This window comes from Gadus chalcogrammus, chromosome 10 (assembly GCF_026213295.1).
Source record: "Gadus chalcogrammus isolate NIFS_2021 chromosome 10, NIFS_Gcha_1.0, whole genome shotgun sequence".
NCBI classification, from domain to species: Eukaryota; Metazoa; Chordata; class Actinopteri; order Gadiformes; family Gadidae; genus Gadus; species Gadus chalcogrammus.
The window spans coordinates 5,365,819-5,393,664 of NC_079421.1; the positions used below are offsets into that span (position 1 = coordinate 5,365,819).

At 46.9% G+C, this 27,846-nt stretch overlaps 1 protein-coding gene across 1 annotated transcript in view; it reads left to right on the plus strand.

Annotated features, from left to right (window-relative positions):
- LOC130390375 (gamma-aminobutyric acid receptor subunit alpha-2-like) overlaps positions 1–27,322 on the plus strand; it is a 27,906-nt gene extending 584 nt beyond the window's left edge. The window contains exons 2-10 of the mRNA XM_056600281.1: positions 104–185; positions 1,223–1,338; positions 9,089–9,156; positions 10,952–11,172; positions 12,342–12,424; positions 13,164–13,307; positions 21,932–22,084; positions 24,481–24,683; positions 26,263–27,322. Coding sequence (XP_056456256.1) covers positions 104–185; positions 1,223–1,338; positions 9,089–9,156; positions 10,952–11,172; positions 12,342–12,424; positions 13,164–13,307; positions 21,932–22,084; positions 24,481–24,683; positions 26,263–26,565 — 1,373 coding nt within the window. The 3' untranslated portion in view covers positions 26,566–27,322. The remainder of the gene's footprint in view (positions 1–103; positions 186–1,222; positions 1,339–9,088; positions 9,157–10,951; positions 11,173–12,341; positions 12,425–13,163; positions 13,308–21,931; positions 22,085–24,480; positions 24,684–26,262) is intronic.
- The last annotated feature ends 524 nt before the right edge of the window (positions 27,323–27,846 follow it).

Sequence of the window (27,846 nt, forward strand, 5' to 3'; positions counted from 1 at the left end):
TTGTGTGTGTGCCTGCGTGCGTGTGAGTGAGTGTTGATGCGTGTGCGTGTGTGTGCAAACGCGTGCGGTGTGCGTTTGTGTACGTGCGTGTGTGTGTGTGTAGGTGTTCTCGCGGCCATGGGGGATCGGGAGCGCGCCTCCATACTTCTGATCGTTCTCGCGTTGACAGCTGTCTGGGAAACAAGGTAAGTCATTAGTACAGAGGCACTCCGTCGGGCCAGCCGCCACTAGTCAGGGGCAGTCGCCATCCTGTTCGGTCTGCTCATGGGTTCTCGATGCTTTTGACTCAATCAAATGCGCTGTGCTCATAGTCACAATTATGAGGGAAATGAAGTCACGTGGTACCATGAATAAGTAACCCGATGTGCAGATATATGCATAAAAACAAAAAACGGATGCTAGTTTTCAAAGACGCCGGTAAAAGCCCTCTGGCCCGACCCTATCACCCTAAATCCCACATTGCATTAAGCAGGCGGTTGAATGGCAAGAGGCTGTCCGCGGCAATATGATGCTGTACACGAACCGGGCCAGCATGCATTTACCACGGATCCGGAGCTCTGATTACATTTGCATACTCAATTGTGTTCTGGCGCCGAGATCAGATGGCGCGCGAATGTTGTTGCTTTAACTGGGTCATCCATATGGAAGAGAGTTCCGTGTGCGCGTGTCCACATGCGTGCGCGCTCGTCTGTGTGTGTGTGTGTGTGTGTGTGTGTGTGTGTGTGTGTGTGTGTGTGTGTGTGTGTGTGTGTGTGTGTGTGTGCGCGCGAATGTGCGATTGTGCGTGTGTCTATATTTGCACACGCAACTCGGGGCTCCCCGCTTGTGTTCATAACCCTTTTTCTCTGCAAAGAAAACAGGAAGCGCAAGTCGATCTAGTTTGTGTGTGTGCGTGTGTATTGAGAGGAGCCATGTGTGAGAGTAACGTTGTCCCCCTGTGTGAGAGTAACGTTGTCCCCCTGTGTGAGAGTAACGCTATCCCCCTGTGTGAGAGTAACGTTATCCCCCTGTGTTAGAGTAAAGTTATCCCCCTGTGTGAGAGTAACGTCCCCCTGTGTAAGAGTAACGTTGTCCCCCTGTGTGAGAGTAACGTTGTCCCCCTGTGTAAGAGTAACGTTGTCCCCCTGTGTGAGAGGAACGCAGTGACCCTGTGTGACAGTAACGCAGTCACCCCGTGTGACAGCGTGAGAGTAACGTTGTCCCCCTGAATTGTGTCATCCAGGCCAGTGCAGGGTGACTCCGCAGCTGAGGCCTTCAAAAACAACATCACACTGTTCACAAGAATACTCGACAGACTGCTGGACGGCTACGACAACCGTCTGCGGCCCGGACTCGGTGGTGAGTCAAGTTCACTGGCAAAATGTCCTCAAAAGTCAATGCTTTCATTTCGGAGAGGGTACAAACCATTGATATTGGTAAATATACGTAGTACTCATTTGAGCCAATGAGAAAATGAGAAAGTGAAGTCCCGTGTTTAACCAGAGGTGGCGCTGTACCGTGGATCTGAGTCGGAGCGTTAATATTTCAAGGAGGATGAAACAGACTTCAAACCCGCCCCTCCGCTGCTGTGTTAAGAGATGAGCATTTGCTGGTGTCAATGGACTGGGGGGCGGGGGAGGAGAGAAGAGCTTGAGATGGAGGAGTGAGGAAGTTGGAAGTGAGGTACAAACTTTTTAGGGAGCCACAAACCATATCCAATCCTCTGTTCTTGTTCATTGTTTCGTTGATTGCATTCTTTATCTTCATCATATTTCCTGCAAGGAAAACAAACAATTGACCTAGAAATACAGTGAGGCAACGACAATAAAGTGAATATTGATAGATGATGGTTATAGACCTTTTTATGGCTGCGACCCGAGTCTGCATCCCCCCCCCCATCCTGTACGAAGGAATCATCCATGTTTACATCACATTGTACCACAGTCAGTATATTTAGTCGTTCTAGTGTGCGACTACTTTTTAAACCGCTATTTTTTCTGTATCGGATGTGGTTGGCAAATTTCTTAAAAAAAAACACACACACACACACACACACACACACACACACACACACACACACACACACACACACACACACGGTTAGTCTCTAGGTGCTGAAGGTTACCTCCTAACTGCCATTGTGTCTAATTCAATATTCATGAGGGAGGTGATTGGCTCCCCTGAACTTAGGGAGTCTCCAGGGAGACTAATCGACCTGCGAATAACCAATCACAAGCCAAGGGGTATTGGTCCACCAGAGTGATGAGGGGGCGTTTGCGCTGTGATTATTAAACCGCTAACTTCCACATGGCTGATATTCATGTCTTCCTTGGCTCATCACATTATCTCTGGACATTTCTCACCTCACTGCCCGATGATTCACATGTTACGATATCTTAATTTGTGTAGCACGGTTAACCATATTTGAAGGTGAAATAGTTCAGATTCGAGAACGATTATTTGAATGCAATTAGTTAGAAATGACATGGCCATCCGTCAGCTATTAGCGAGGGGAATGCACGGTGAGAGTATGTGCCTGAGTCGACTGCACCTGCCTCTGTACGAGAGCGTTTAGATTGAAGACTGCTGTGATAGTCTTCAATCATTACGGCATTCAGGCTTAGTCCTGATCGCAGTGACCCTGGTTCGATCTCTTCCAGATCAGTTTGGGCCATCATCATTCTTCATTGTCAATCACAGGTGCCTGAAGTTCAACCCTTTTCAATGGTGGAGAAACAGAGGAGGAAGCAGAGAATTACGTACCTATTGTATGTTGTACCTCATGGCACTTAAAAAATAGTTCTAAGTCGTCTGGCATCTTATCCTTGCTGTCTCTGTTGTGCAGGGAATGGGTTAACCTAGCGATGGTTAGTGCTTGCCACTTGGTTCAATGAACATCCTTACTGTACCGACAGCGATATATAGTTGTTTCTCCTTCTTCTGACAAATGTACTTATTTTAAGTCCCTTTGGATAATAGCATCTGCTAAACGCTCTAAATGTAAAATTTTGAATGAGAAGCCTTTTTTGGGGATGCTTAGTTGCTGTGTCTGCTCTCTCTCTTTACCACTTTTGAATCCTCCCTAAATCCCCTCTGATATTGACCCGTGGGAACAGCTCAGGAGATGATTGGACCGAGATACCACAATAAGGCCATAATGTGTTTCATGGGTGCTGGTCTGTCACATGTTTATTGACATGGAGGTAACTGGGGAAATGCACACAAGATTCGTCGGTCTTATAGCTCAATGGTTGGAGCCTTTGCAGTCAAAGGAGGATTTCGAGGTTCATCAACCTGGAACCTATTCTCTGATCACTTGAGGTCTAAGAGACTAATGTGGACAACACTTTTGAGCCTTACCTTTAAGCTTTGAGACAAAACTAAGCTACAACTTCTGTACTCCCTCTGCCCTCCATCTGTTCATGTTTCCTCCGTTCTCTAGCTGCAACGACTCAAGTCAGTCGCAAGAAACTTAAATTGAGTCATAAAAGACGGATCCATTTCCATAATGATTTGATATAATCCAGACTTGTGAGTGGTAGAAACAAGCCCTTTTAGAGGAGGTCCATTGGTGGGGTGCTATCGCCCCAAAGGATTACATTGCAGACCTTTTTCACTGGTTGTGGCTCCAGTGCTCTTGCTCAATACTGTACCAATTAAAAAAAAAAAAAAAAAGGTCTGCATTAGTCTGTTTGACCTCAAATGATCAGAAAATAGGGTGAAGGTAGAGGAACCCTGAAGTTCTCCTTTAACAGGGTAAGGGGTTCGATTCCCTCTCGGGGCCACCCATGCTCAGAGTGAATGCAATCGCATGGTATTGTAAGAACATTAAAAACACTACAGAAGAGGAATACATGAGCTTCCAATTAATTTATTTATTAACTAAAAACCATATAACACGATAATATAAAAAATGACAGCAAAATGTGGAGAGGATTTGACAGAAGCAGCTGACATTACTCTGGTCTTCAGTGCAGAGTGGAGGGCAGTAGAACATCTCATAGCTCCTCCTCTCCCCCCAAAAGCCCATGCTCCCCTGACAGGCTTTGGGGCCATCTGAGATGGAAATGTGCATGGCCATCAGCCCAGCCCACAAGATGCCGTGTGGTGTGGGGGCTACGTGGTTTTGGAGGGGGGGGGGGGGGGGGGGTGGTTCTATTCTTGGTTTCTGACACCAGCCCTGAAGGCAGTGTTTTCAGACAGCGACAGGACTGTACATGAACAGCATGCTGTATATATGTTGAGTTATTACTGTCTACAATCACACCAGGGCCACCAAGGACCTGCACTGGAAACTGCACTGCATGTGATTTATTTTAGCCCCTGCATTCATTTGTATTCATTTTGTTGGAGAGAGAAAGGAAAAAAATGACAGCAGTGACAAGAGAAATGACTTCAACAGCAAATTGAAGTCAAAGTGAGGGAGCAGGGAGGGGGAAGGGGGAAACCTCTGGTTGAAACCACTAGACTCCTGCCCCTGCTGTACCTTGGGGACTGGCAAGCTCCTGTATTACTCTTCTGTAGTGTTTTAAATCAACACCCGGGATGCGGAGCCAAATAGTTAGCAGCCGGCCATGATATCAAAAAGAATACAAATAAAGTGCCAATTTGTATTTTTTTAAACCAGGATGTATTTCGGTATAGATATTGTTAAGCGTTATTAAATATTTAGAAAAAGCGAAGAAATGTCCCTATATTATGTATTCTCCTTTTAACCATGATTATTTCTCTTTCCCATGTGAATGCTTGCGTTCTGTGTTCAATGACTAATGAAAATGTGTTCTGTCAATGACACAACCCTCCCACGCAGAATTACGTAGAGGGACTAAAAAACAATCTCTGACCAAATGGCCCGAGAATTTACAGAAATTTACAGAAATCACAAACTTGGGTAATAAAAAGGATAATGGAATATTCTTGCCCTTTTGACATTCTTCTAGCTATGCCCTCTCCTCCTTTGTTTAGACTAAAACGCTGAGTATCAAAATGCCTCTTTGTTTTAAAACCAATGGCAGTTTCTTCGTTGCGTGCAAGCGAGCCAATCTCCAAGGCAGCAATGTGTACCGGACCATTTGGTACAAGTCACGTCACTGAGACTCTCGCTGCCATGAACAAGCTTTCAGAGCACTTCTCCTCCCTCTTTCCTTCGTGCGTGCGTGCGTTCGTTCGTTTCTTTCTTTCTTTCTTTCTTTCTTTCTTTCTTTCTTTCTTTCTTTCTTTCTTTCTTTCTTTCTTTCTTTCTTTTTTATTTCTTTCTTTCTTTCTTTCTTTCTTTCTTTCTTTCTTTCTTTCTTTCTTTCTTTCTTTCTTTCTTTCTTTCTTTCTTTCTTTCTTTCTTTCTTACACCTACACCATAAATTCAAAAAAGAAATATTGTAGACTTTCTTATTTATTCTCAAGAATGTTTATTGAAAACAACACATATTTCAAATTTGTATCGTTAATAAAATAACAACTAATATGTTAAGCACCCTAAAACATAGTACAGAAACAAATACTATTTAAAGATCAAACTACAAGTCCAAACTGTACTGAGGTAACCCTGAAGTCGGTGCGTCATGCCTGAGATAGACGTGCGGCTGTGTATGAAGCGTGCCTCTGCCTCTCCTGACAGAGCAGCTTGACTCAGAGCAGCAGGGAGAGGAGCGTACACGTTAAGGCTCCACGTACACTAACTTCAGATGCAGCTCCTATCGAATGCATGTTTTATCTTATTTTAGGATTCACAGCGGGGCTTGATCACATCGGTGACATCGCTGGTGCGTGCAACAACAATGCAAGCATGTCGATGACCAGATGTCTTGGATCCCTTTAGCTCTGTGCCGACAGGACTGGTGCCAATTACAAAAGGCGTGTCGGTGTGTTCTCTACTTAATAAATTAATAAAAACAGGCACCTCAATGGCTGCCACTGGGGTCCCAACAGCCGGTCGCAAGCTACAACACACACACACACATACACATACACATACACATACACACACACACACACACACACACACACACACACGCACTGCTGTTGTCTTCCGTCTCTGTTAATCCCAATTATAAGTGGGGATGTAGTGAAACACGGACAGGTTTCCTCGGACAAATGGTGCACACGTTAGAAGGCCAGCGTTCAGACCTCATGTCCCGCCGTCGACGACCATGAAGAACTGAACTTTCAGTATTCAGTTTTTCCGTGTTTTTCCGTGTTCCTATAAATACCGAGTCCATCCCCGGCTCTTAATGCACTCTGGATCCTCTTTCTAAAGAGAGCCATGAATCCCCTGAGAGCCTCTCCCCTGCTGGTCCGCTCCTCTAAGTGTTCTGGAGTCGGCCGTGAGTGTGCAGGCCAGTGGATGGAATGCGGATGGCCTGGAGGGCTCTATAGTTTCTGCAGCGTCTAAGTATCGGTTCTTGTTGACCTTGTTCTGGTTTGGGCCGCACTGCGGGCTGCGGCTCACGTCGACGACCACATCAACACTCACTGTGTGATCCAAAAGAGGGGTTTGAGGACTAACCTGTATCAACCCGTGTGATGATGCCTTGTGTGTTTTAAACACAATGCAGTGTTTAAAACATCACATCACCGCGCCATTCGTTTCAATGGGATTCGCGACGGTCTAAACTTTCAACATAAAGGGCCCCATCTTGCATCCGGCGCAATTTACTTAATCACTGGCGCATGTGTCGTTGCTAGTTGGCAACTGGCGCAGAGCGTTCTTTTCCCTCCTGTAAATTAGGGATTGATCGTGCGCTCCAAGGGTCGGTTCGGCGAAAGGAGGAGGCGTGTTCAGGCGCAAATGTTCCCTGGTGCTATTTTGCAGTTTCAGAAACCACTTGCGCCACAAACCAGGAAATACCTGGTTTAAAGTCAGTGGCGCGTTGTTCGGATGCTATTTTAAGGGCGCAAAATGTTGCTTGTGCACCTCGCGCATACACTTTGCTTCCTTCATCTACCTAGCCACACATTCTTGGGAAATTATTTGGGAAAGAACAGCTGATACAGCGGTAATAAGTTGTACTTTTAAATCAATGCATCTGCAAACACCGTACAGAAAACACAGCTTTCTGGACACAGACATCGTGTACATGCCCATAACTTTTAGGATTGATGAGTATTTGATCGTGAAAAACATTGTTTTAACGGACTAAGTATTGTGGAAGAAAACCTTATTCCATGTGTGAATTAGGCCATTTTATTTGGCCATAAACTGAGCCATTTGAAGTTTGAAATTCATGCGCATCTGTCTCATCGGAGACTGCAGACGCGCTGTCAAAATATCAACTTGTCAGATTCAAATGCGCTCATGGCTGATGGGAGCTGGCCCTCTCATTGGTTTATGCCACGTTACGCCCAAACCACACCCACGGTTAATTAGGCTACTTTAGACCAACCCTTTTTAGATATGCGCCGGGCGCAAGAGTCATTTTTCGCGCCGGTAAACTAGCGACATCGCCATAGGACCGCCCACAAAGCTACTTGCTTCTCACTTGCGTTTCAGACCGTTATAATAGGGCCCATAGTGTACATATTTATAATTGGAAATTCGTCCCAGCCTTATACCACAGATACTATAGGGTCTATAGCATATAACCGCGTTTACTGATTACAGTTGAATGCATTTTTCACAACAGACAATTTGACAGGAACTACTTAGCAGGTAGGCCTAGTTGTTTTTTTGCGTTGCCGATGATCTATGACTGCCTTTGTGAATGTCGGCACACATCGAATAATCGATTATTCGTTCATACCACCCACTGATTATTCGACCATGCAAAATTGGAGTTATTCACACCCCTAGTAGGCTTATGTATGTATATATGTATGTGTGTATTTGTGATTTAATCATGATGCACTTTGTTTGTGTGTGTGTATGTGTGTTTTAAACATGAAACACTGTGTGTGTGTGTGTGTGTGTGTGTGTGTGTGTGTGTGTGTGTGTGTGTGTGTGTGTGTGTGTTTTAGACGCGATGCACTGTTTATGTGCGTGTGTGTGTGTTTCAAAACATATATACACTGTGTTTGTGAATGTGTGTGTGTGTTTTAAACATGAAGCACTGTTTTTATGTATGTTTGTGTGTATGCATGTATGTATGTGTGTTTTAATCCTGATACACTTTGTTTGTGTATGTGTGTTTTAAACATGATAAACTATGTTCGTGTATGTATGTATGTACATGTATGTGTACGTGATTCCCCTGCACACTGCTTCTGTTGTAATTCCGTGAAGCCTCCATCATGTTTTACGCGGGTTGTCACACATGTCGTGTTCCAACGTATGTCCTACAAACCAACTGCTTCGCGCACAAGCTGCTCCGTCTCCTCTCTTAAAAAATACATCAGTCCCGTGCCGTAGAGCCGCTCACAGTCGCAGTTACAGCGCGCGGCGCCTCCCCCACCGGCTCCGCACGGTCCGTGCGCCAGACAAGATTTACAGCATGAGTTTAAAAGTGGCCGCCGCGTTATACATGCATGCAGCCCAGCGCGCGGCTAAATGGATCACAAACCGGGTCGGCCGGCCTCGGCCCGCCCGGCCCCGCCCCCTGGTTTACACATACTCATGAATAAGGCAGCGTATCAATTATGCGTTTGGGTTTGTGGGAATGCGAGTGGCTCTGGAGGAGAGCACTTTGGAGCCATGATCTCTTCAGAGCACCCTTAATAAATAAATAAAAACATGAAGTAAAACACAGTGAAAGCTTTTTGAGGAGGCCAAGCAGAAGAGATACAGCCTCAGCAATTATTGAGGGAATACTGAAGAGAGAGCGGCTGGGGCGGGGGGGGGGGGGGGGGGGGGATGATGGTGTTGGAGGATGCTGTACCCCAGAAGCGCTGAGCCTATCAGAGAGCAGCGTGTGTTCAGGGGGGGATGCCTTGAGGATCTACTCGCTTGGAATGATGGCTCCCGTTCAAAAATAAGGGGGTCGGCAATAATTTGGTACAGAGTGTGAACCAGAGCTTTCATTTATTTCTGCAGTACATACAGTTGATGCTGGGCACACTTTCAAATATGATTCATTTAATTGAGCCACAAAGCTGTGATGATCCAAAGCAAATACTACTTCATATTTTTCCCTAACCTGTCTATGGTTTTGAAACCTCCATTTTGTTGTTTTCTGTACAGATCGTGTGACGGAGGTCAAAACAAACATCTACGTCACCAGTTTTGGACCGGTCTCAGACACAGACATGGTAAGACTAGGACTGTCATCCATGTTCCACGTAACATCCCTCTGTCTCCTCATTTTCTAGTTGTGTCGCTTATTATCCCCATGTTGGATGCCTCGCCGTTCACAAGCAATCTGGCCGATCCCTCTGTTGGAATCCAATATCTAGCCCTGCACATCGCACCAATCCACCCCTCTGCATTCACCACCTTGCGCGGACACCTTGGGGAACGTCCCAGAGGAACCATTTATCACGTTATTTAACTATTGATCAGGGTATTGATGTCATCCTTGTCATCAGAATGGCTGCTTGCAACGCTCCAAGTGCCGTGGTGTCTAAATCATGAAGGAGACCGCTGCCACGCATAGTGGCGGTCTCGCAAGAGGAGGAAACATCAGAGCAACATGCTAGCTCTTCTCTGGAGACGATGCTCACACACATAGTAGATGACAACGGAGCCCAGGTCATGTATGCATCAGTCACATTGATTTTAGCCACGGTGATGAGTCGCGGTCTGAGACTGATGTGTTTGTTAAAGACCCGCGTTTTGAAAATGTCGGAGAGGATACGTTGAAGAGAAAAAAACTAAAAAACATGCAGGATACACGTGTTCACCTCGTGGCCCCTGATTCATCGGATCGCCTCCTTGAAGCCCGTTTAGAGGACTGGTTTGGGTGGCTGCAGAACTCTTAAGCGGTTCTGGTTTGACTTGACTAGCGGCTGGAGCTCAGGGTAAGAACAACAAGCAGTAGGTTCTCTGGTAGCAGAGACCGGACCAGATGCATGTTGGGAATATAGAGCAGCCAGACGTCCTCCTCTGAATTAGCAGCTGAGGGACCCTCCTGCTCTCTCTTCTCCTGTCTGTCTCCCTCACACGCATGTCGTCTCCCGTCCTCTCATCCAGCCTCGCTCTCTTTTGTGCGCACGTGCCTCACGCCCACAGACACACGCACAGACTTTACAGTGCATTGGCTTTATGCCCTCGAGCTCTGGCTGAGTGCTGGGTTTCTTTAGACTGCGTGAGGGATTGTAGGTCAGGCAGTGTGGGGGGGTTGACTATAAGTCCCCACTGCACTCCTAAACCCAGACAAACCCAGATGCACCGGAACCATAAATGATCCTAACCCTAGAAAAATGACTGAATAACGACCCGTGTAGATTTATCGCTTAAACAATCAGATAAATCAACCCCCACAATACAGGTTACTGATTTGTCACCTTAATTTTTTTTTAAAGGTGTGACAGTGGCGGTTGTATGTCGTTTGAGAGCTTAGTTTTAGTGTGTCGTCCCTCTGTAAAGGCAGCCTGTAATGAACTACGATTGATTGGCAGAAGAGGGAGACCTGCTCAAAAAGGAGACTCTCTCTCTAATTGAGTCCATAATAGTCCATCCAACACCAAGTGGTTATGAAGACAAAGACCTACAATAAGAGTGAATATATAACCTTTTGGAGGGTGGCGTGCGTCTCCCGTAGAGGTGAGAAGCTCAGTCATCTTTGAGGAACTTGGAGTAGAGCCGCTGCTCCTCTGCTTAGAAAGGAGTCAGTTGAGGGTGTTAATCTGGTAAGGATGCCCACTGGGTGCCTCCCTTGGGAGGTGTTCCAGGCCCGCCCAGTGGGGAGGAGACCTCGGGGAAGACCCAGGACTAGGTGAAGAGTTTATATCTTCACACTGGCCTGGGATCCCCCAATCAGAGCTAGTCAACGTGGCCCGGGAAAGGGAAGCCTGGTTGAGTGTACTCTCTCTCCCCCACAGGAGCACACCATCGACGTGTTAATAGTGAACTCTCCCCCCCCCCCCCCCCCCCCCCCCCCCTCAGGAGTACACCATCGACGTGTTCTTCAGGCAGAGCTGGAAGGACGAGCGGCTGAGGTTCGACGGGCCGATGAACATCCTGCGCCTCAACAACCTGATGGCGAGCAAGATCTGGACGCCCGACACCTTCTTCCACAACGGCAAGAAGTCGGTGGCGCACAACATGACCATGCCCAACAAGCTGCTGCGTATCCAGGAGGACGGCACGCTGCTGTACACCATGAGGTGAGTCCCGGAGGGCCAGGGGGGTGGGCTCAGGAGGTAGAGCAGGGTTGGCTGGTACCCGGAAGGTTGATGCTTCAATCCCCGGCTCCTCCTAGCTGAGTGCCGTGGTGTCCCTGAGCAAGACATCTAATGCTGACCATCGGGCTGTCTCCTTGCATGGTTGACTCCGCCGTCGGTGTGTGTATGATCCGTTGTGTGTGTGTTTGAATAAAAGCAAAATGTAAAAGGGAAAAACATACAAATGATCCACAAAATACCTGAGCCTACATCCACAGACTTTCCTTCAATCAAACACTCCACTTCCCTTTTGATTCGGATTTGAGTCCTTGATTCATTTCGAGGGGATAGTTGATCTCTTCCTTAGTCCCACCGGCTAGGTCTTACCTTCGATCAGACCTCGCCCAACTGAACATATACTCTAACGGTAAACGTAAAGAATAGAAGGTCCATATATTCCACAGAGCGTTGCACCTCCTATCGGGCGTGACCCCAGCATTGATCTGCAGGTCAGCAGGTCTGCAGAGGTTGTGCTCCGGCTGAGCGTTTAATTTCACGTGAATCAATTGTAATATGAAACAGATTACCAAGTCGATGGCGTGCAGGTTGGAGTTTGGCCAACAAGGCTTGCATACGATATTGAAAAGCTTAGAATGCATCTCCTTATCATCGAGACGCTGCGCTATCTGATCTGAGATCAAATATTATCAGCACTCACCTTGTTTACCTTGCTACTGCTGACTACAGTTCATTCTGTGTGTGTGTGTGTGTGTGTGTGTGTGTGTGTGTGTGTGTGTGTGTGTGTGTGTGTGTGTGTGTGTGTGTGTGTGTGTGTGTGTGTGTGTGTGTGTGTGTGTGTGTGTGTGTGTGTGTGTGTGTGTGTGTGTGCGCGCGCGCTGGTCATGCCTGATTGATTGTGTGTTTATATGTGTGTGTGTGTGTGTGGGAGTTGGGCCTGCGTGCACATGTTTACGTGTGCGGGTGTGATTGGATTACATTTGTGTTTATGTGTGTGTGTGTGGGGGGGGGGTCATGCCTGTGTGTGTGTGTGTGTGTGTGTGTGTGTGTGTGTGTGTGTGTGTGTGTGTGTGTGTGTGTGTGTGTGTGTGTGTGTGTGTGTGTGTGTGTGTGTGTGTGTGTGTGTGTGTGTGTGTGTGTGTGATTGGAAACAGGTTAACGGTACATGCGGAGTGCCCAATGCACCTGGAGGACTTTCCCATGGACTTCCATTCCTGCCCTCTGAAATTCGGCAGCTGTAAGTGCATTTCGATGACCAATGTCGACCCTAAGTGAAACTGAAAAGGTGTTTCCCCTCGCCAGAAACTCATGACCCCAGCAACAAACGCATCTGGAGAGTGTGCCGGTGTTATTGTAGTTTATTTTACATTAAGCCCAAGAGAAGGTAGGGTGAGCTTATAGGTCGATGGGGAAATTGTGCTGTCAACTAGCATCACCACGGAGATAGTATGTAACGATAAAGCGATACAAATCAATATGGTTCTTCTTGATGTGGAGCATTAGGGAGACTTCCCCAAAGCCCAGCTCCAAATTGTGTGGTTGAAGGATCACGTTCTAAATGACACGGGTCATCGTATAAGAAGAGTCCTCGGAATATGTATCTGGGAAATGAGTTACTAAAATATTATGTACAAAATGTAGGCGGTCTTGTCTATGCAAAATGCATTTCTTTAAGATAGGATTGGTACTAAATATGAACGTCTTGGTAACTAGCGGGCGAGAGCTCCGAGCACCGAGGGAGAATGCCTCTACAGCTAACACGAGGAAACATAAGTCGCTGGAATTGTATATATATTCCTGCGGGGCGTTTAAATAATTTGCGCTTAATTAAATTACCTGGGCGATGCAAAATTGGATACAGAATGCCGGTGTGGCTCGCGGCCGTGATATTAAAGCGTCAGACGTCACCCCCCCCACCCCCCCTCTCCCCGAGGCACCAGCCCCGTCTGGCATTGATTGCTTTTCCTGCCCTGCAGACGCCTACACCATCTCGGAGGTGACGTATGCCTGGACCCGCAACGCCTCGGACTCGGTGGTGGTGGAGGGCGAGAGCTCCCGCCTCAACCAGTACGACCTGCTGGGGCAGACCGTGGGCCAGGAGACTATCAAATCCAGCACCGGTGAGCTCCGACGCACGGCCCTCCTGCGGAGAGGGGGCCCCCGCATGTTGCTCAGAGGGGGAGATGGAGAGGGGTGGGGGGGGGTTGCACCTGGGCTTTGTTGGCGCTACAGCGACAGATTCGTGTGTAAAACGCCTCAAAAGATAACTTGACTGAAATGGTCGAGGGACTGCATTTAAACAGCGCTTTTCGAAGCGTTGGCCACTCAAAGCCCTTCACGATATCCGCCTAACTTTCACCCAATCATGCAAACATTCACACACCGACGGCGGAGTCAGCCATGAAAGGCGACAGCCAGCTCGTCAGCAGCAGTCAGGGTGAGGTGGCTTGCTCAGACACCTTGACACTTGGCTCGGGGGATCGAACTAGCAACCTTCTGGTTACCAGTCAACCCGCTCTACCTCTTGTGCCATTGCCAAAACACACCGAGAAGTCTTATATACACACACCAAGGCATCCTGTATATATACACTAAGGCGTCCTGTACACATAAACCAAGACACCTTATACACACACACCAAGACGTCCTGTGTACACACATCAATAAGTCCTGTATACACACAACAAGATGTCCTGCACACACACACAAAGACGTCCCGTGTACACACACCCAAACATCCTGTACGCACGCACTAAGAAGTCCCGTATACACACTAAGACGTCCTGTACACACACACACCAAGATGTCCCGTATGCACACCAAGACGTCCCGTAGAGCTGGATTGGCTAATTAACAGTTTGGACACGTTCACCGTTTGTGTGGAGGCTGGAGGGAAGGTTTCATCCCTCGGGGTTTGTGTGTGTGTGTGTGTGTGTGTGTGTGTGTGTGTGTGTGTGTGTGTGTGTGTGTGTGTGTGTGTGTGTGTGTGTGTGTGTGTGTGTGTGTGTGTGTGTGTGTGTGTGTGTGTGTGTGTGTGTGTGTCCTCATTCTTGTGTGTGTGTGTGTCTCTCACACCCAAACACACGCAGCCATGAGCAGAAGTTGAGGTGGAACGGAACATATGGCGGGAGCACAGCTGTCTCTCTTAGCTGTCACCAGAGTACAAACAAGGGGAGGGGGGAGGAGGGGGGAGGGGGAGAGCGGCCAGCAAGGTATTGCTGTTGTTCATCCAAGCAGCAGTCTTAAATAGGAGCCTCCGAGACGGAGGAGGGGACAGAAAGAAAGAAAACGCGAAAAAAAGACAGCTCTCAGTAAAAGTGCAGCAGGGCATTAAATGACAAAATAAAGCTGTCTTCTGGTCCCCTGGTGGGGAAAGAGGAGACAAATAAATGGATAAATGGAGGAAGGAAGCAGCTATTCACTTGTACAGTGGAGAGGCCAGCTAGACGCACCTGGCAGTGACCAAAGGGGCAGTTGACAGGCTGATTCTAGACAGGGAGGAGAAGGAGGAAGAGGAGAAGGGGGAAACGGAGGAGGAGGAGGAGGAGGAGGAAGAGGAGGAGGAGAGGAGAAGGGGGAAACAGAGGAGGAGGAGGAAGAGGAGGAGGAGAGGAGAAGGGGGAAACAGAGGAGGAGGAGGAGACAAGGTTTTAATTGGAATTCGGACGGTAGAATAAAAGTGCGCTCCTCTTTCATGAAGTAGGGCCGGATGAATTAAGTCGCATACAGTTCAATGTTTGAGGTACGACATTAGTACAATATACAAAACCCTCAGAACCAGCCTTAGGGTGTGAGCCTTGGTTGTATTTTAAGTCCCCATACAGATGTGCCAAAGTTGATTGTACAATAATCAAACTCGTCTGCAGATGTGAAGTCACACCCGCTTAGATGGTGAGTGGGGTAGAGGCTGCAGAGGGTCTAGTGGTCCACAGACGCCCTCAGCCCCACGGACTGGGTGACGGAGGAAGACCTGAGACCAGTCTGTTTCCTATCATTACACTTCACGGGAATTGGGGGCAAAGTGCTCAAGTTACACGGAACCCTGATTCGCCTGAACCCTGAAAATTTGAACAAAGAGAAATGTTGATCAATGTGAATAGATGTGATGGTGATACTAGGGTGTATCAACATGTGTGGATGTTGGGAAGAGCGGGTCATGCACAAACTGTTTTCCCTGGTGTTTTTGACACCTGGTTCTTCAAACTGGGTGCTTAAAACAATTCTTGATATCTTTATCAATATTATTGAATTGATTAAATGAGGACTAGGTTCTGTTGGTCCAATAGGGTATGGACGATGGTAACTCAAGCCTGACTCTAGAAGACATTGAACAGAAGTCACCACATTCTCCATGTCCTGAGCCTGACTTGCTGAGTCAGCGTGTTCAGTCTGAGTTAGCCTACATCTCGCCGAAGGCACTAATGCGGACGACGCAATGGACAAGATTCCTACAGAGAAATACAACTGTTTTCTTTACCCTTGTGGCAGTTTGATTGAGACAAGGTCGATTCGGTTGCGAGATCAGACAGCAGACAAGTTGTGAGCAAAAGTAACACGTTTATTAAAATGGTGAGGGCAAAGGGGAGGGGGGGAAGTCCAATGTAAACTCTTCATGGTCCGGGATGGGTTTCCTGAGAGGGAACCTGGAGGCTGGGTGGACGACCAAGGGAGCAGGGTCGAGGCAAGGTAGGCAGGAGAACGGTTCCAGAGCCCAGGCTGTGCGTAGAGGTCAGCCCCGCCGGAGCTAACTGGTAGCGCTGTACCTCACGGACAAGCTCCTTCCCCCACAGCGAAGTGATGTTCCACAGAGGCCCCAGACCTTCACTGCCCCCCCATGTGGCAGTGCACCCGACCCCAGCAGGTCTTCCTGCAGGTGGTGGACCCACAGGACGGAGAAAGGGGCGGGGGGGGCAGGTGCCCGGTCGCTCCAGACGGGGGTCAAGGGCTTCCTCCGGGCAGGGTCTCTCCTCCCTACACTGGTTTATTCATTGGGTCTTGGTGAACCGTTCTTCAGTCTGGCGCCTCACCTGAGACCACTCTGCCATGAGAGACCCTACCGGGAGCACAATACTCCAGACAACACAGCCCCTCGGATTCACAGGGACACACAAACCTCGCCACCTCAACAAGGTGACGGTACACGGAGAGGCGTCTCTACTCTTAAACGTGGTTTCCTCTTCAGGTCTTTTACCGTAGTAGGGGAAGTCGCCACAACCCTTCATCCAGGGGAGAGGTTCTCTCCGCCTTTGTAGATGGACAACTCTCCTGTTGCCTCAAGGCCGGCAGGTGTTCCCTATTGGCAATCGTGCAGCAGGTGTGCTGGATGAAGCTGATGTAGACAACTTGTCCCGGTGTTTGCCTTTTGGGGACAGGCCGCTGTCCATGGTGCTGATCTCTCTCCACACTCGGATGGAGCCGGTCTGTTAGTTATTGTGTATCAACAGGTCTCACCCGAGGAGAAGTCTTGCTCTGAAATCTCACGCTCTAAGGAGTTGAGTTTTTGCAGGAAATTCTGCCCTCCTTCAGCTAAATATTTTAGTTAACACTAGCTACGCCTTCTGTAGTCTTTCCAACACAATAAACTCTTGCCGGGCACCCTCTCACTAACTGACAACAACTCTCACTTACACTCTCTCCAACTCTCACTTACATTCTCACTGTACCCTCCCTACCACAACTCGAGACAACTCGCACAAGAAGTCTCATTTATCTGTTGGGATCCATAACACCATATTGTCAGACCCTCATAACCACGATGGGAGTGTTGTCAGTGGCAGGAACGAGCTGTTTTAGAAGACGTATGTTGACAGGGCTATGTTGCCAGGCAGGATTACGTTGCAGCTCTTAACATGGAATGCAGCGTTCTCACACAATACTGAACCCATTTAAAAAAACTGCAAATTTTAGACCGATAATGATAGGAAAGTCTTCAAGAAAAATCCAGAAGACATCCATTGTCATTTGTAAAAGAGGTTAAATTGCATAAAAGCACTTAATGAATTTGAAGCTCTTTAGTAACGAGGTTTGACGTCATAATGTTAACCCTTATATAAAAATTGCATAATAGTTTTGGTTCTTGAAAGGAGCCATGTGTTCTCCCTCCCACTCTCAGACAGAAGGGGCCGCAGCAGTGAGACTAGGTCATGTGTGTGTTGTGCGTTATGTGTTACTGTACGTTACTGTGAGCGTCCCCAGTCCATACCCACTACCTGTAGCTATGGATTACCATGCTCTGTGTTCCCCCAGTAAATGAATGCCCCAGTGAGAGAATCACTGGCTCCATCACAGCCAATAACTCATCCTTTTAGCTCAACTAAATGCTATTATATAGGATAAGAGGCGTGCACTGGGGCACGGAATAGAATGCATTTACATCTGCCAATTATCCTTCTCATTGTTTTTAGGTTTAACTAGTCAAGCCGCGTTCCTTGTTTAGCTGACAATTAAATGAATCATTAATTACGACAGTGTCAGTGTTGTAGAGTGTGACGTGCGAGGCAAACTAGGTCATTTGGCACGGATGAATGTGCTCTCAGGCTCTGTGTGTGTGTGTGTGTGTGTGTGTGTGTGTGTGTGTGTGTGTGTGTGTGTGTGTGTGTGTGTGTGTGTGTGTGTGTGTGTGTGTGTGTGTGTGTGTGTGTGTGTGTGTGTGTGGCACACATACATACAACTGTGAGCGTGGCGACATGTTGATGACACCTCTGTCTTCAGCTGCTCGCTTTATTTGCGGTCCGCTGAAGACTCGCATCCTATAAGGACGCAGTCTTTATGTTGCTCAAGTGAAATTGCAGGGAATGTCCCTCTCAACCGTACAGCGGAGTACTAAAACAGCCCCTGACTGTAATTATACAGAGTGCAGGTATAGAGCGTGAACAACAAATCCCTGTCAAAAAACTAATATTTAACAGCAGCCTGCGAGGCAGCTAAAGGAAGCTGCCTCCTTAACATTTAACATTTAAAGGCAAATAATTTTTTTACCTCAAAAGCACATTTTTATTATTTATTTGACAAGGTGTCCAAAAAACAGTTTTCTTTCCTGAAATATGGCAGAACTGTTCTAATTATCTTAGCTGGAATGCTTATTAAAAATTCCCTTTCATCAATGAATTCTGTCCCAGCTCCACCGGTCCTGTCGAGTCAGGGGGGTGTTGGGGTGAAATATTAATTAAGGAGGCGCCAGGAGACCCCAGGTCTGCCCTGGCTCCCATGTTGTCCGTGTTACTCAAAGGTTTCCTGGAGTCAAATCAGGAAAGCCTAGAGTGTCTTTCAGCGCACGTGGGCCTGCGCCGTGCTAACAAGTCTCCTCTGCGCTAGCGGGAGAGCTAATGCCAATCCCCGAGAACCAGCTTTGACCCCCAAGTCTTTCATATCAAACTCAGCAATCAGCAATTCAGCGCCCTTTCTACCAGCAATAGCTTAGCGTGAGGTAGCCTCCCAGCAATGACCGAGCTGGGGAACCGGGGAACCGGGGAATTGGGGACCCTTCATCTACCATAACCTCAAAGCCTCATACGCTTCTCCTTTTTGAGACCAATTTGTTGTACTTATTTTATTCTCTACAAAGTCTGCAGGTGTACATCATCGTACGACATTGATCGGCAGGTAAATAAACTAAAAAGGAACTAATAACACACGCTTCTCTGAGGGGGAATGCACAGCCACCTTCCATGACTATGGTGCTCCTCCTTCCTGTCCTATCCTCCTCCTCCCCCTCTTTTTCACTCCTCCTCCCCCTCTCCTCCTTCTCCTCTCCTCCTTCTCTTCTTCCCTCCTCCTCCCCTTGCTCCCCCTCTTCTTCACTCCCCCTTCTTCTTCTCCTCCTTCTTCACTCCTCTCTCCTCCCTCTTCTTCCTCCTCCTCCCCTCTATACATTTATCCTCTTCCTCCTCCTCCTCCCCCTCTTCACTCCTCCTCCTCCTCTTCCTCTTCCTCGTCCCCACCCAGTCAGAAGGCAGCCACCGGGACCAGGCATGCTAATTAAATTAGCGGCGATAAGGAGCTCCATAGGCTACACACAACGTACTTATCCTGTCTCTGAATTCCATCAGGGCTAGTGTAGGCATTAGAGTGCATTTCCTGTGTGTGTGTGTGTGTGTGTGTGTGTGTGTGTGTGTGTGTGTGTGTGTGTGTGTGTGTGTGTGTGTGTGTGTGTGTGTGTGTGTGTGTGTGTGTGTGTGTGTGTGTGTGTGTGTGTGTGTGCGAGAGCCAGTGCATCAGTTTGTTTGTATGGGGAGATACTTAGGCTTAATGTAACTATTAAAATGCAAGCTGCACAACTTGTGTGTGTCTGTGTGTGTGCAAAAAAAGGGTTTAAGAAATCTTTTTGGATTAGCTCTTGGAAGAACCCCCCTCCACCTCCTACCCCCCCCCACCCTCCTCTTGACACACACCACCCGCGGCTAAAAGAGGACTTCCCTGTTTGCCAAGTGGCGGTGTATGTGTGTGTGCGTGTCAGTATGTGTATGTATGTAGGTGTGTATGTCTGTGTGTCGTTGTGTGTGTGTGTCTGTGGGTATGTGTCTGTGTGTGTGGGTGTGTGTGATACTGTGTGTGTGTGTGGTGTGTGTGTGTGTGTCGGTATGTGTATGTGTATGTATGTGAGAATGTCTGTGCCTGCGTGAGTGTGTGTGTCGCTATGTGTGTATGTGCGTGCCCTCCTGCGTGTGTATCATGGCCTTCGTTTTGGAAGCATGGGCAAATGAGCTGTGTTTCTCTGTGCCGTTGCCATGGGTAACACATCTCTTCCCTCGTCTCATGTCTAAACTTGGCTTCTCTTTCGGAAGGCGTGTGTCGCTGTCGTCGACGGCAACACCGGCAGTGTTTCACGCAGTTGTCAAGAAGCGACGCGGTATGACTGACTAAGCGCAGAGATCACACCGTGTAGGTTCTCCGATCAACGTATTGATTATGATATTGATATGAGAAGAGCTGAGACAGGATTCACTTTAATGTTAAACAGGATTGCGATGTTGCTTTTGGTGCGTGATCTTTATCACGGTTTAATATTTATCTAAAGTGCTTGCGCTTAAAATACGACTCGGTGTACATAAAGGAAAGCGGAAATCTGTGCTGAATTTTGACTTTGTAGGATCGCCCCCATTAGTTGTATTCAGTTTGCTGCGAAACATCACAAGAGAGAGATGCAGGTATGAAACAGAACACTGGGCTGTGTGTGTAAATAACCCTAGTCCGTCGTTGTTCTGTTCTCACAGTGAGGGGAAAAATACTCATGCAAACGAGTTGTTATGAAAAATAAGTAACTCTGAAGAAATTAAAAGATGGATGATGCATCATTGGTTCAAAAAATAAACCCCATTGTGGGATCTATGGAGACGGGATTCCAAGAACACACGAGCAGCTACCGTCAAATTTGCCATAGTGCCTCCTCACTTAGAGACCCATGGATGGTTCCCCTGTGCTGTGTTTCTCTGTGGTGTTCCCGTGTATACAACGGCAGAGGCACTCACCTCGCTCCACAGAGACAGACCTCACAGAACGCCTGCGCTCCACTGGCCTGTGGCATTAATCACAGATTTGGAAGACAGTTTTACCATAGATGACATGATCATGATCGTGCATGCATTGTAAACTGTTAAGTATACGATGTACAGTAGATACTGAGTATGCAATCTGCAGATAGGTCAGACATTCCAGACGAAACAAAAGCTCTGAAGCGATGATTATTCGTATTCTGCTCCTCTACTTAACCTCCTCGATCACCCTCGGGTGATCGAGGAGGTTTTTCCAAGGTTTTTCCATCGGTGACCTGATAGACGCAAGCTTATACACATCGGCACGCTATCACCACACATAACTGAGCTGAGACAATGCCAGCACGCTCGGATGGCGAGGTAAAAGCCTACAATGCAAAGGGTTCGGAGTCACTGGAACCGTTGAAAGAAAAGAACACACACACACACACACACACACACACAGACACACAGACACACACACACACACACACACACACGCGCAGCTTTCCTATTAATAACCACAAAGCACATAAAGCTCTCTCGCATCAGTGTGCACCGTTTCCCTGATCGACTGCCAATCAATATCCACGGGCAGGTCTGAACCCGCAACACTCCTCGCCTGTACAGCCCTGTCTGCCTGCTCCTAATGTATGTACATATATAACAGCCAATCAGAGGCAGGTGTAGATACTCCATCAGGACGTGTCTGGGATTGTCACATCCTCCGATGGCGAGATTCAGTAAAAAGTCTTCTTCTTGTTCCTTCTGCTCTTATGTCCTCCCGCCTTGTTGAGTTCCTTTGTTCTGACATTTCCATGGGGACATGTTTCCATGGGGACCATCTCCTGTCAATCCTATTGTTGGTCATGGACTCCTTGGAGACTTACTTGTTTAAATAGAGGTTTAATACAAAGAAATGCTACATGTAAGGGATGAGAGCGAAATAAGAATAATTGGATGACAATACTTTGATACTTTGATAGTAGTCAATAGTTAATGACTAGTACATAATTGCAAGTTATTACCCTTATTTTCTATTTACATTATTGTTGCAGATTTTTGGATTGTATTTGGGGATACCGTTTCACTCTTATAAATATTCTGGCATAACCTTTACACACATATTGCTATCAAGCCTAGAACCATCTGCATATTTGCAAGGATTCTATTATATCCCCTGAGAGATAAGAAACCTCCTTTCAATGAACATCATAATTGTCATTCAAATTTCAATGTCCCCCCCCCCCTTCCACCCCTGCTCCACCTTGCAGGTGAATACACCGTCATGACAGCTCATTTCCATCTGAAGAGGAAGATCGGCTACTTTGTGATCCAGACCTACCTGCCGTGCATCATGACCGTCATCCTCTCCCAGGTGTCCTTCTGGCTCAACAGAGAGTCGGTCCCGGCCAGGACTGTGTTCGGTGAGTAGGCGTCACTCCTGCATGACTGACACGCCCAAACCAACAGCTTCACAAGTAACAGCAATGGGAACATGCAAGTTATGAATGACAAACATGTACAGAAGATTATATACAATAAGTGTGAAGAAATGTGAGGAATTAAATGTAAATGAAAGATGTAAATGGGAACATTGGTTGAGGGAGTCATTATTGAGTCTTATTTAGTCTTGTATAGTCGAGATCAAGCTCAATCCTCCAACATACAACCTACTGCTAGGAAGAATAACAAATAGGCTGTCATTAAAAAACATGTTTTAGGATAGCTCATGTGACAAGATACCGGCCTGAATCTTGAATCAACGCCTGATCTCGGTCAACACGCCAAGGCAGCTAAAAGCGGAACTCGCCTAATACTTGTCAAAATGAACCAGCGATCACTGTGCACACACACACACAAGCACACATTGCAAACATGGAGGCTTGAGGTTTGTTTGCCAATCGCCGGGCAGACAAAGCGGGATCTGTTTTATATTCATCTATTCTGGGTCAGGGGTGACAGTCAAATCCACTGCAAAACAAAAATAGAATAAATCTCTGATATTTTTCATAGTTTCAAAATAACACATCTTACGTTGACGTTTGTGTGTGTGTGTGTGTGTGTGTGTGTGTGTGTGTGTGTGTGTGTGTGTGTGTGTGTGTGTGTGTGTGTGTGTGTGTGTGTGTGTGTGTGTGTGTGTGTGTGTGTGTGTGTGTGTGTGTGTGTGTGTGCTCTGATTGTGTATGCTTTGATTATGGAATACAAAGGGTGTGTTTGGCAGGTCCGTGCTGGTTTCTCTGCTCCTGCAATCTGTTCTATTTGAGCGCTCCCTTTGAGCATGGCAAAACGTCTCGCTGCTAGCATTAACGCTCTTCTGCCAAACAACTTATAGGTACGATTAGATAAAACTTGAATTGTGATCACCCACCAGAACCTCCATCTCCAACTGTAGATGATTCCTTCATTTAATTTAAAAATGAAACGTTAACACACAGTCTGCACGGTAGAATCCTACAAATGTAACCATGGTGAACAAGGTTATGGGATTTTGCCAAGCCATGATAAAGGCTGCATTGACAGCGTACATGAAACATCAATACTAACACACTGCACCACGCATAAATATGTATTTCAACGTTGCCTTGGATGTCGTTCCAGTCCTGCTCCCTGGGTTTACCACTCTTATAATATTAATACCGAGATTAAAGTGGACGTAACCTCGAGACGAGAGACAAGGGAAGCGTGTGTGATGTTATTATTTCCCAGAGCACGCCTGCCCGGCCGTGCTGCTTGTTATTCACCAAGAATGTCAACATGTAAACCACACACACGCCTCAGTGTACACGGGGCAGAGTGACCTATCGCTCCAGTTGTTTATAAGTCAAGCAGAATTAATGGCCGCCTTGCACGTGGCAGCAGCACAGCGCCTGTAGAAAGTACAGGTATGGAGATTCACGGGAGCACGTTTTGTGTGTAGGAAATGTGTAGGACTATGAATACTAAAGTATCCCCACCGTCCCGCTTACTTCCACTGCGATGGTGCTGCTGAAGGTCACTGGTCAGGGAGGGCTAATAGCAAACCAAGGCTCTGGGGACACTGGAAGGACAGCAAGGCAGAGCTAAGAGTGCAGCGAGAGAGAGAGAAGAAGAAGTCATATTTATTTTTATCCGAGGAGCGGAGCAGTGGCAGGGCCGTGGGCGGAACCGGTGAACGATCCTGTTTTATCCGCGTTAATCCTCAGGAGAACGAATGTTGTTGTCGTTTTTTTTAAACACATGTGTACTCTAAGCGCTAGGTCGAATCCAGCATTCAAGAAAAGGTGATGCCATTGTCCCTGTTGTTGTCATTGTTCTTCCTTTATGTCTGATTACTGCACTTTGTACTCGCGCTCTAACATTCAAATGTACAACCCCCCCCCCCCCCCCCACCAGAAAAAACATTTGAGAAAGTACATATGAGGAAAACACAAACGGCCCTGTTGTTCTAACGCTGAGTGCTCTGATGCAGCGAGGCCCAATCCCCGGTCCGCGGACCCACTAGAACAAAAATAATCTCAGGTGATATTTCTTGTGTTTCTCTAATAATTGGTTGCCCTGTTGAAGGGAGCCTGAGACTCTGGCATTTCATTGCTGTTGCTTTAATTGTTGTGAATATGACAAACCATCTCTAAAAACAGCCACATCCTTTGTTTAAAAATGATGCATCTTAAAATAAAGGCATTCAAATTTACTACCGGTCCTCCAAATCTTTTTATGATGGTCCTTAAAACAAAAAAGGTTGGGTTAGCTCTGCTCTAATGAACACAAATGCTTTCCCTAAAACACACAGAGATTTGGCGAATCCCCTTCTCTTACCGGGTCACTTTCTCTCTGATCGCAGGTGTAACCACTGTGCTAACGATGACCACCCTCAGCATCAGCGCGCGTAACTCGCTGCCCAAGGTGGCCTACGCCACCGCCATGGACTGGTTCATCGCAGTCTGCTACGCCTTCGTCTTCTCCGCCCTCATCGAGTTTGCCACCGTCAACTACTTCACCAAGCGCGGCTGGGCGTGGGACGGCAAGAGCATCATCAACGACAAGGTGACCGCGACCAAACCCAGGACACCCAAAGGCTTTTGCTCCTCAAGAGATTCAAACTCAAGAGCTGGCCCTCTAGTCCTACCGTCTGTTTGGCCAACATGTTCCATTCTTAAGATGGAATGAATTTACGTCACTCACTGCGCTCTACGAAATTGCTTTTTGGTTTAGGCCGCCATCAAATAATGACAAAGCGTCACATGTACACACAGAGTAAAGAAAGGATTACAGCCATGTAGACATGGATTACAAAAGGCGCTCTTCCAACAAAGTCAATATTTAGAACAAAATTAGGCTCATTGCATGCATGGTTATGCGGTTATATTCGTTGGTAAAGGCTCTGCTCATTGGTGTAGCTCACCAAGGAACTCAAGTACCATTCAAGCTCCGTGACCGAGCAGAGCAATGATTCTGTACTGATGGTGATGCTTCACCTGAACGATGCAAGCCATCTGTACTTCCGGTCACTTCATGTACGCACTTACTGAACGTTGTACGTCCTAGCTCTTAATGTATGCACTTATTGTATGTGGTAATTCCTTTGATTCTACTAAGTTGTCTAGCATCTTATTCTAGCTATCTTTGTTGTATCCTGGGAATGGTTTAACCTAGTGATTGCTAGTGCTTGCCACTTGGTTCAATGAACATCCTTACTGTACCGACAGCGATATATTGTTTCTCCTTCTTCTGAGAAATGTACTTATTGTACGTCTCTTTGGATAAAGGCGTCTGCCAAATGGCCTAAATGGAAATGGAATTGGAAACTGATCCGCTCCACTATGTTGACATGTACGGGCGCTGTAGGGAATACCCCACTGTCTCTTTTTGGGGAGACAGTGGTGGACATGACAAGCAAGACTAAGAGTATGCTCATGACTAGCCATAGGGTGTTGTCTAGGATATTTTTTCCCATAATATTACCTTTGGAGCTGCCTAGCTAGTTTGGCATCACCATGATCCAGACGTCAACATCAGAGCCCTCCGCCTTACAAGCCTGTTTGAAATGTACCACCAGCCCACGGGTTCCTCTGTGTCCTCTTGATCTCTAGATCCCATATCATGCTTTTTTTGGGTTAATAATTGGATTTGGGGGTAATACTAGAATACGGTAAAAGTTGTTGTGTGTGTTAGAAATACCCGTTATTGTTCATTTCTGCAAAACCAATTTCAGCATCTTTCAAAAATGTTTTGTTTGTTTTGTATCATGTCGCTTTAAGACCCCCCTCCCAAGTAGCCCAGTCTGCTGTGATTGGTCGGCACACCTCTCAGTGTGCCGTGGCCAAGGGGCTGTTCCGTGCTGGAATACGGATGGCGTGGTCACACTAGCCAAACGTTAATCTAGACTTTAGTATGCAAATGAGCTCGGGCACGGGGCCGTGGCCCTAGTGTGAGTGGCCCCTTAGACGCACTTATTGAGGGCCGTTCTCGGTGGGCGCGAATACTCCATCTGACTCGGGCTTAGATTTTTCTATTTTAGCAGATCGTAAAAAATGTATACATACGTCATATAACTAATAGCAAAGTGAAAAGTTGAAAAAGCATGATATCACCCCTTTAAACACGTCCATTGGTCCGTCCACAGAAAAAGGAGAAGGCTTCTGTGGCGAAGAAGAACAACGCCTATGCTGTAGCTGTGGCCAACTACGCGCCCAACATCACCAAGGACCCCTCCATGCTCCCCACCATCGCCAAGGGCAACGCTGCCGACCCCCACAAGGCCAAAGCGCCCGGGAAGACCCCCGAGAAGACGTTCAACAGCGTTAGTAAAATTGACCGGATCTCCCGGATTATGTTCCCGGTGCTCTTCAGTAGTTTCAACTTGGTGTACTGGGCGACGTATCTGAGCAGAGAACCCGTTATAAAGGACATGGTACCATCCACCTAAGAGGCCTCTTTTCTTTATTTTTTTCACTCGGGTACTGGTTGGTGGACTCAAAAGACATGCCAAATACTGCTTCCAGCAACCGCACACACACAAAGAGTTGAGTGCTTGGTTACATTGTGTGAGCCTGTGGCAACTCCCCTTTTATAAACCACTGTCTGCAGCACTTTTGAAAAACACTGCTTTTGTAAATGTGTACGTATATTTATACTCACGTTTTAATTGTTATATAAACATATACTGTGTGGTTACATCTATTAAATCTATAGAGTGACAGTCTTTGAACGTATGGTTGCAGTTAAATGTCAAAGGGAAACTGAGACGTATTTGTTGAGTGATTGTTTGTAAGTGTTTAAGTTCTAGGGGAGGGGGTACAGGTACTGAATACATGACTATTTAACAGTGGCCTGGCTTTTTTCTGTCCAAGCCAATGCAAAATGATACTTACTATTCTTCTGGTTATGGTTTTATTCACACAATGACCTCAGGAAATGTCAACCCTTTGAGTTCATTTCTGCTTCAGAACAATTTCTACTCCAAATCAAAACCGACTCATCATACTACTCATATTTGGATATTATTTGATTCGCTATATAAAATGGCAATAAGATAAAAAAAACAACGAAAAGTAAGTCTCAAAGTATCATCCCGCTGCAATACATTCAAGTGTTAAAGGTAGTGTGAAGAATCTGGCATCTAGCGGAACGTACTTGGCAAAGGTTTAATATAATATTCATACGTTTCTTTAAATACGTTTATAATCCAGTAAGAATAAGCATCGTTGTGTTTTTTTTTACTTTAGAATGAGCCCTTTATGTCTACATGGGGAGCGGGTCCTCCTCTACGGGGGGCACCATGCTGCAACGCCATGTTTCTACAGTAGCCCAGAACGGACAAATAATTCCAGAGAGGACAGGTTTTCAATTCATGCAAAAATGTTTCGGGCTCAGAGTTTTAGGAAGGAGAGGGGGCAGGGGGGGCATGTAATCCCCATGGCTACGACCCAATTTTATGACCCATGCTCCACACACCTTGGCATTTAACTAACGTGTTCGAGAAGCGTAAACCTCTCTCGTACGCAGACGTCAAAATCAACCGCTGGCCAGACGACGTCCTGCGGCGTTACGCTTAAAAGTGTCCTAACAGCTTAACCCTCTCCCGGACGCGCCTCATATAGCCTGTGAGGATGATGCTCCTTCTATTCACGGAGGCATCCTGTTTCCTAGGATTCAATTAGAATGGAGCTTCACACACTTTGTAATTCAAGTGTAAAATGGTGCAGCA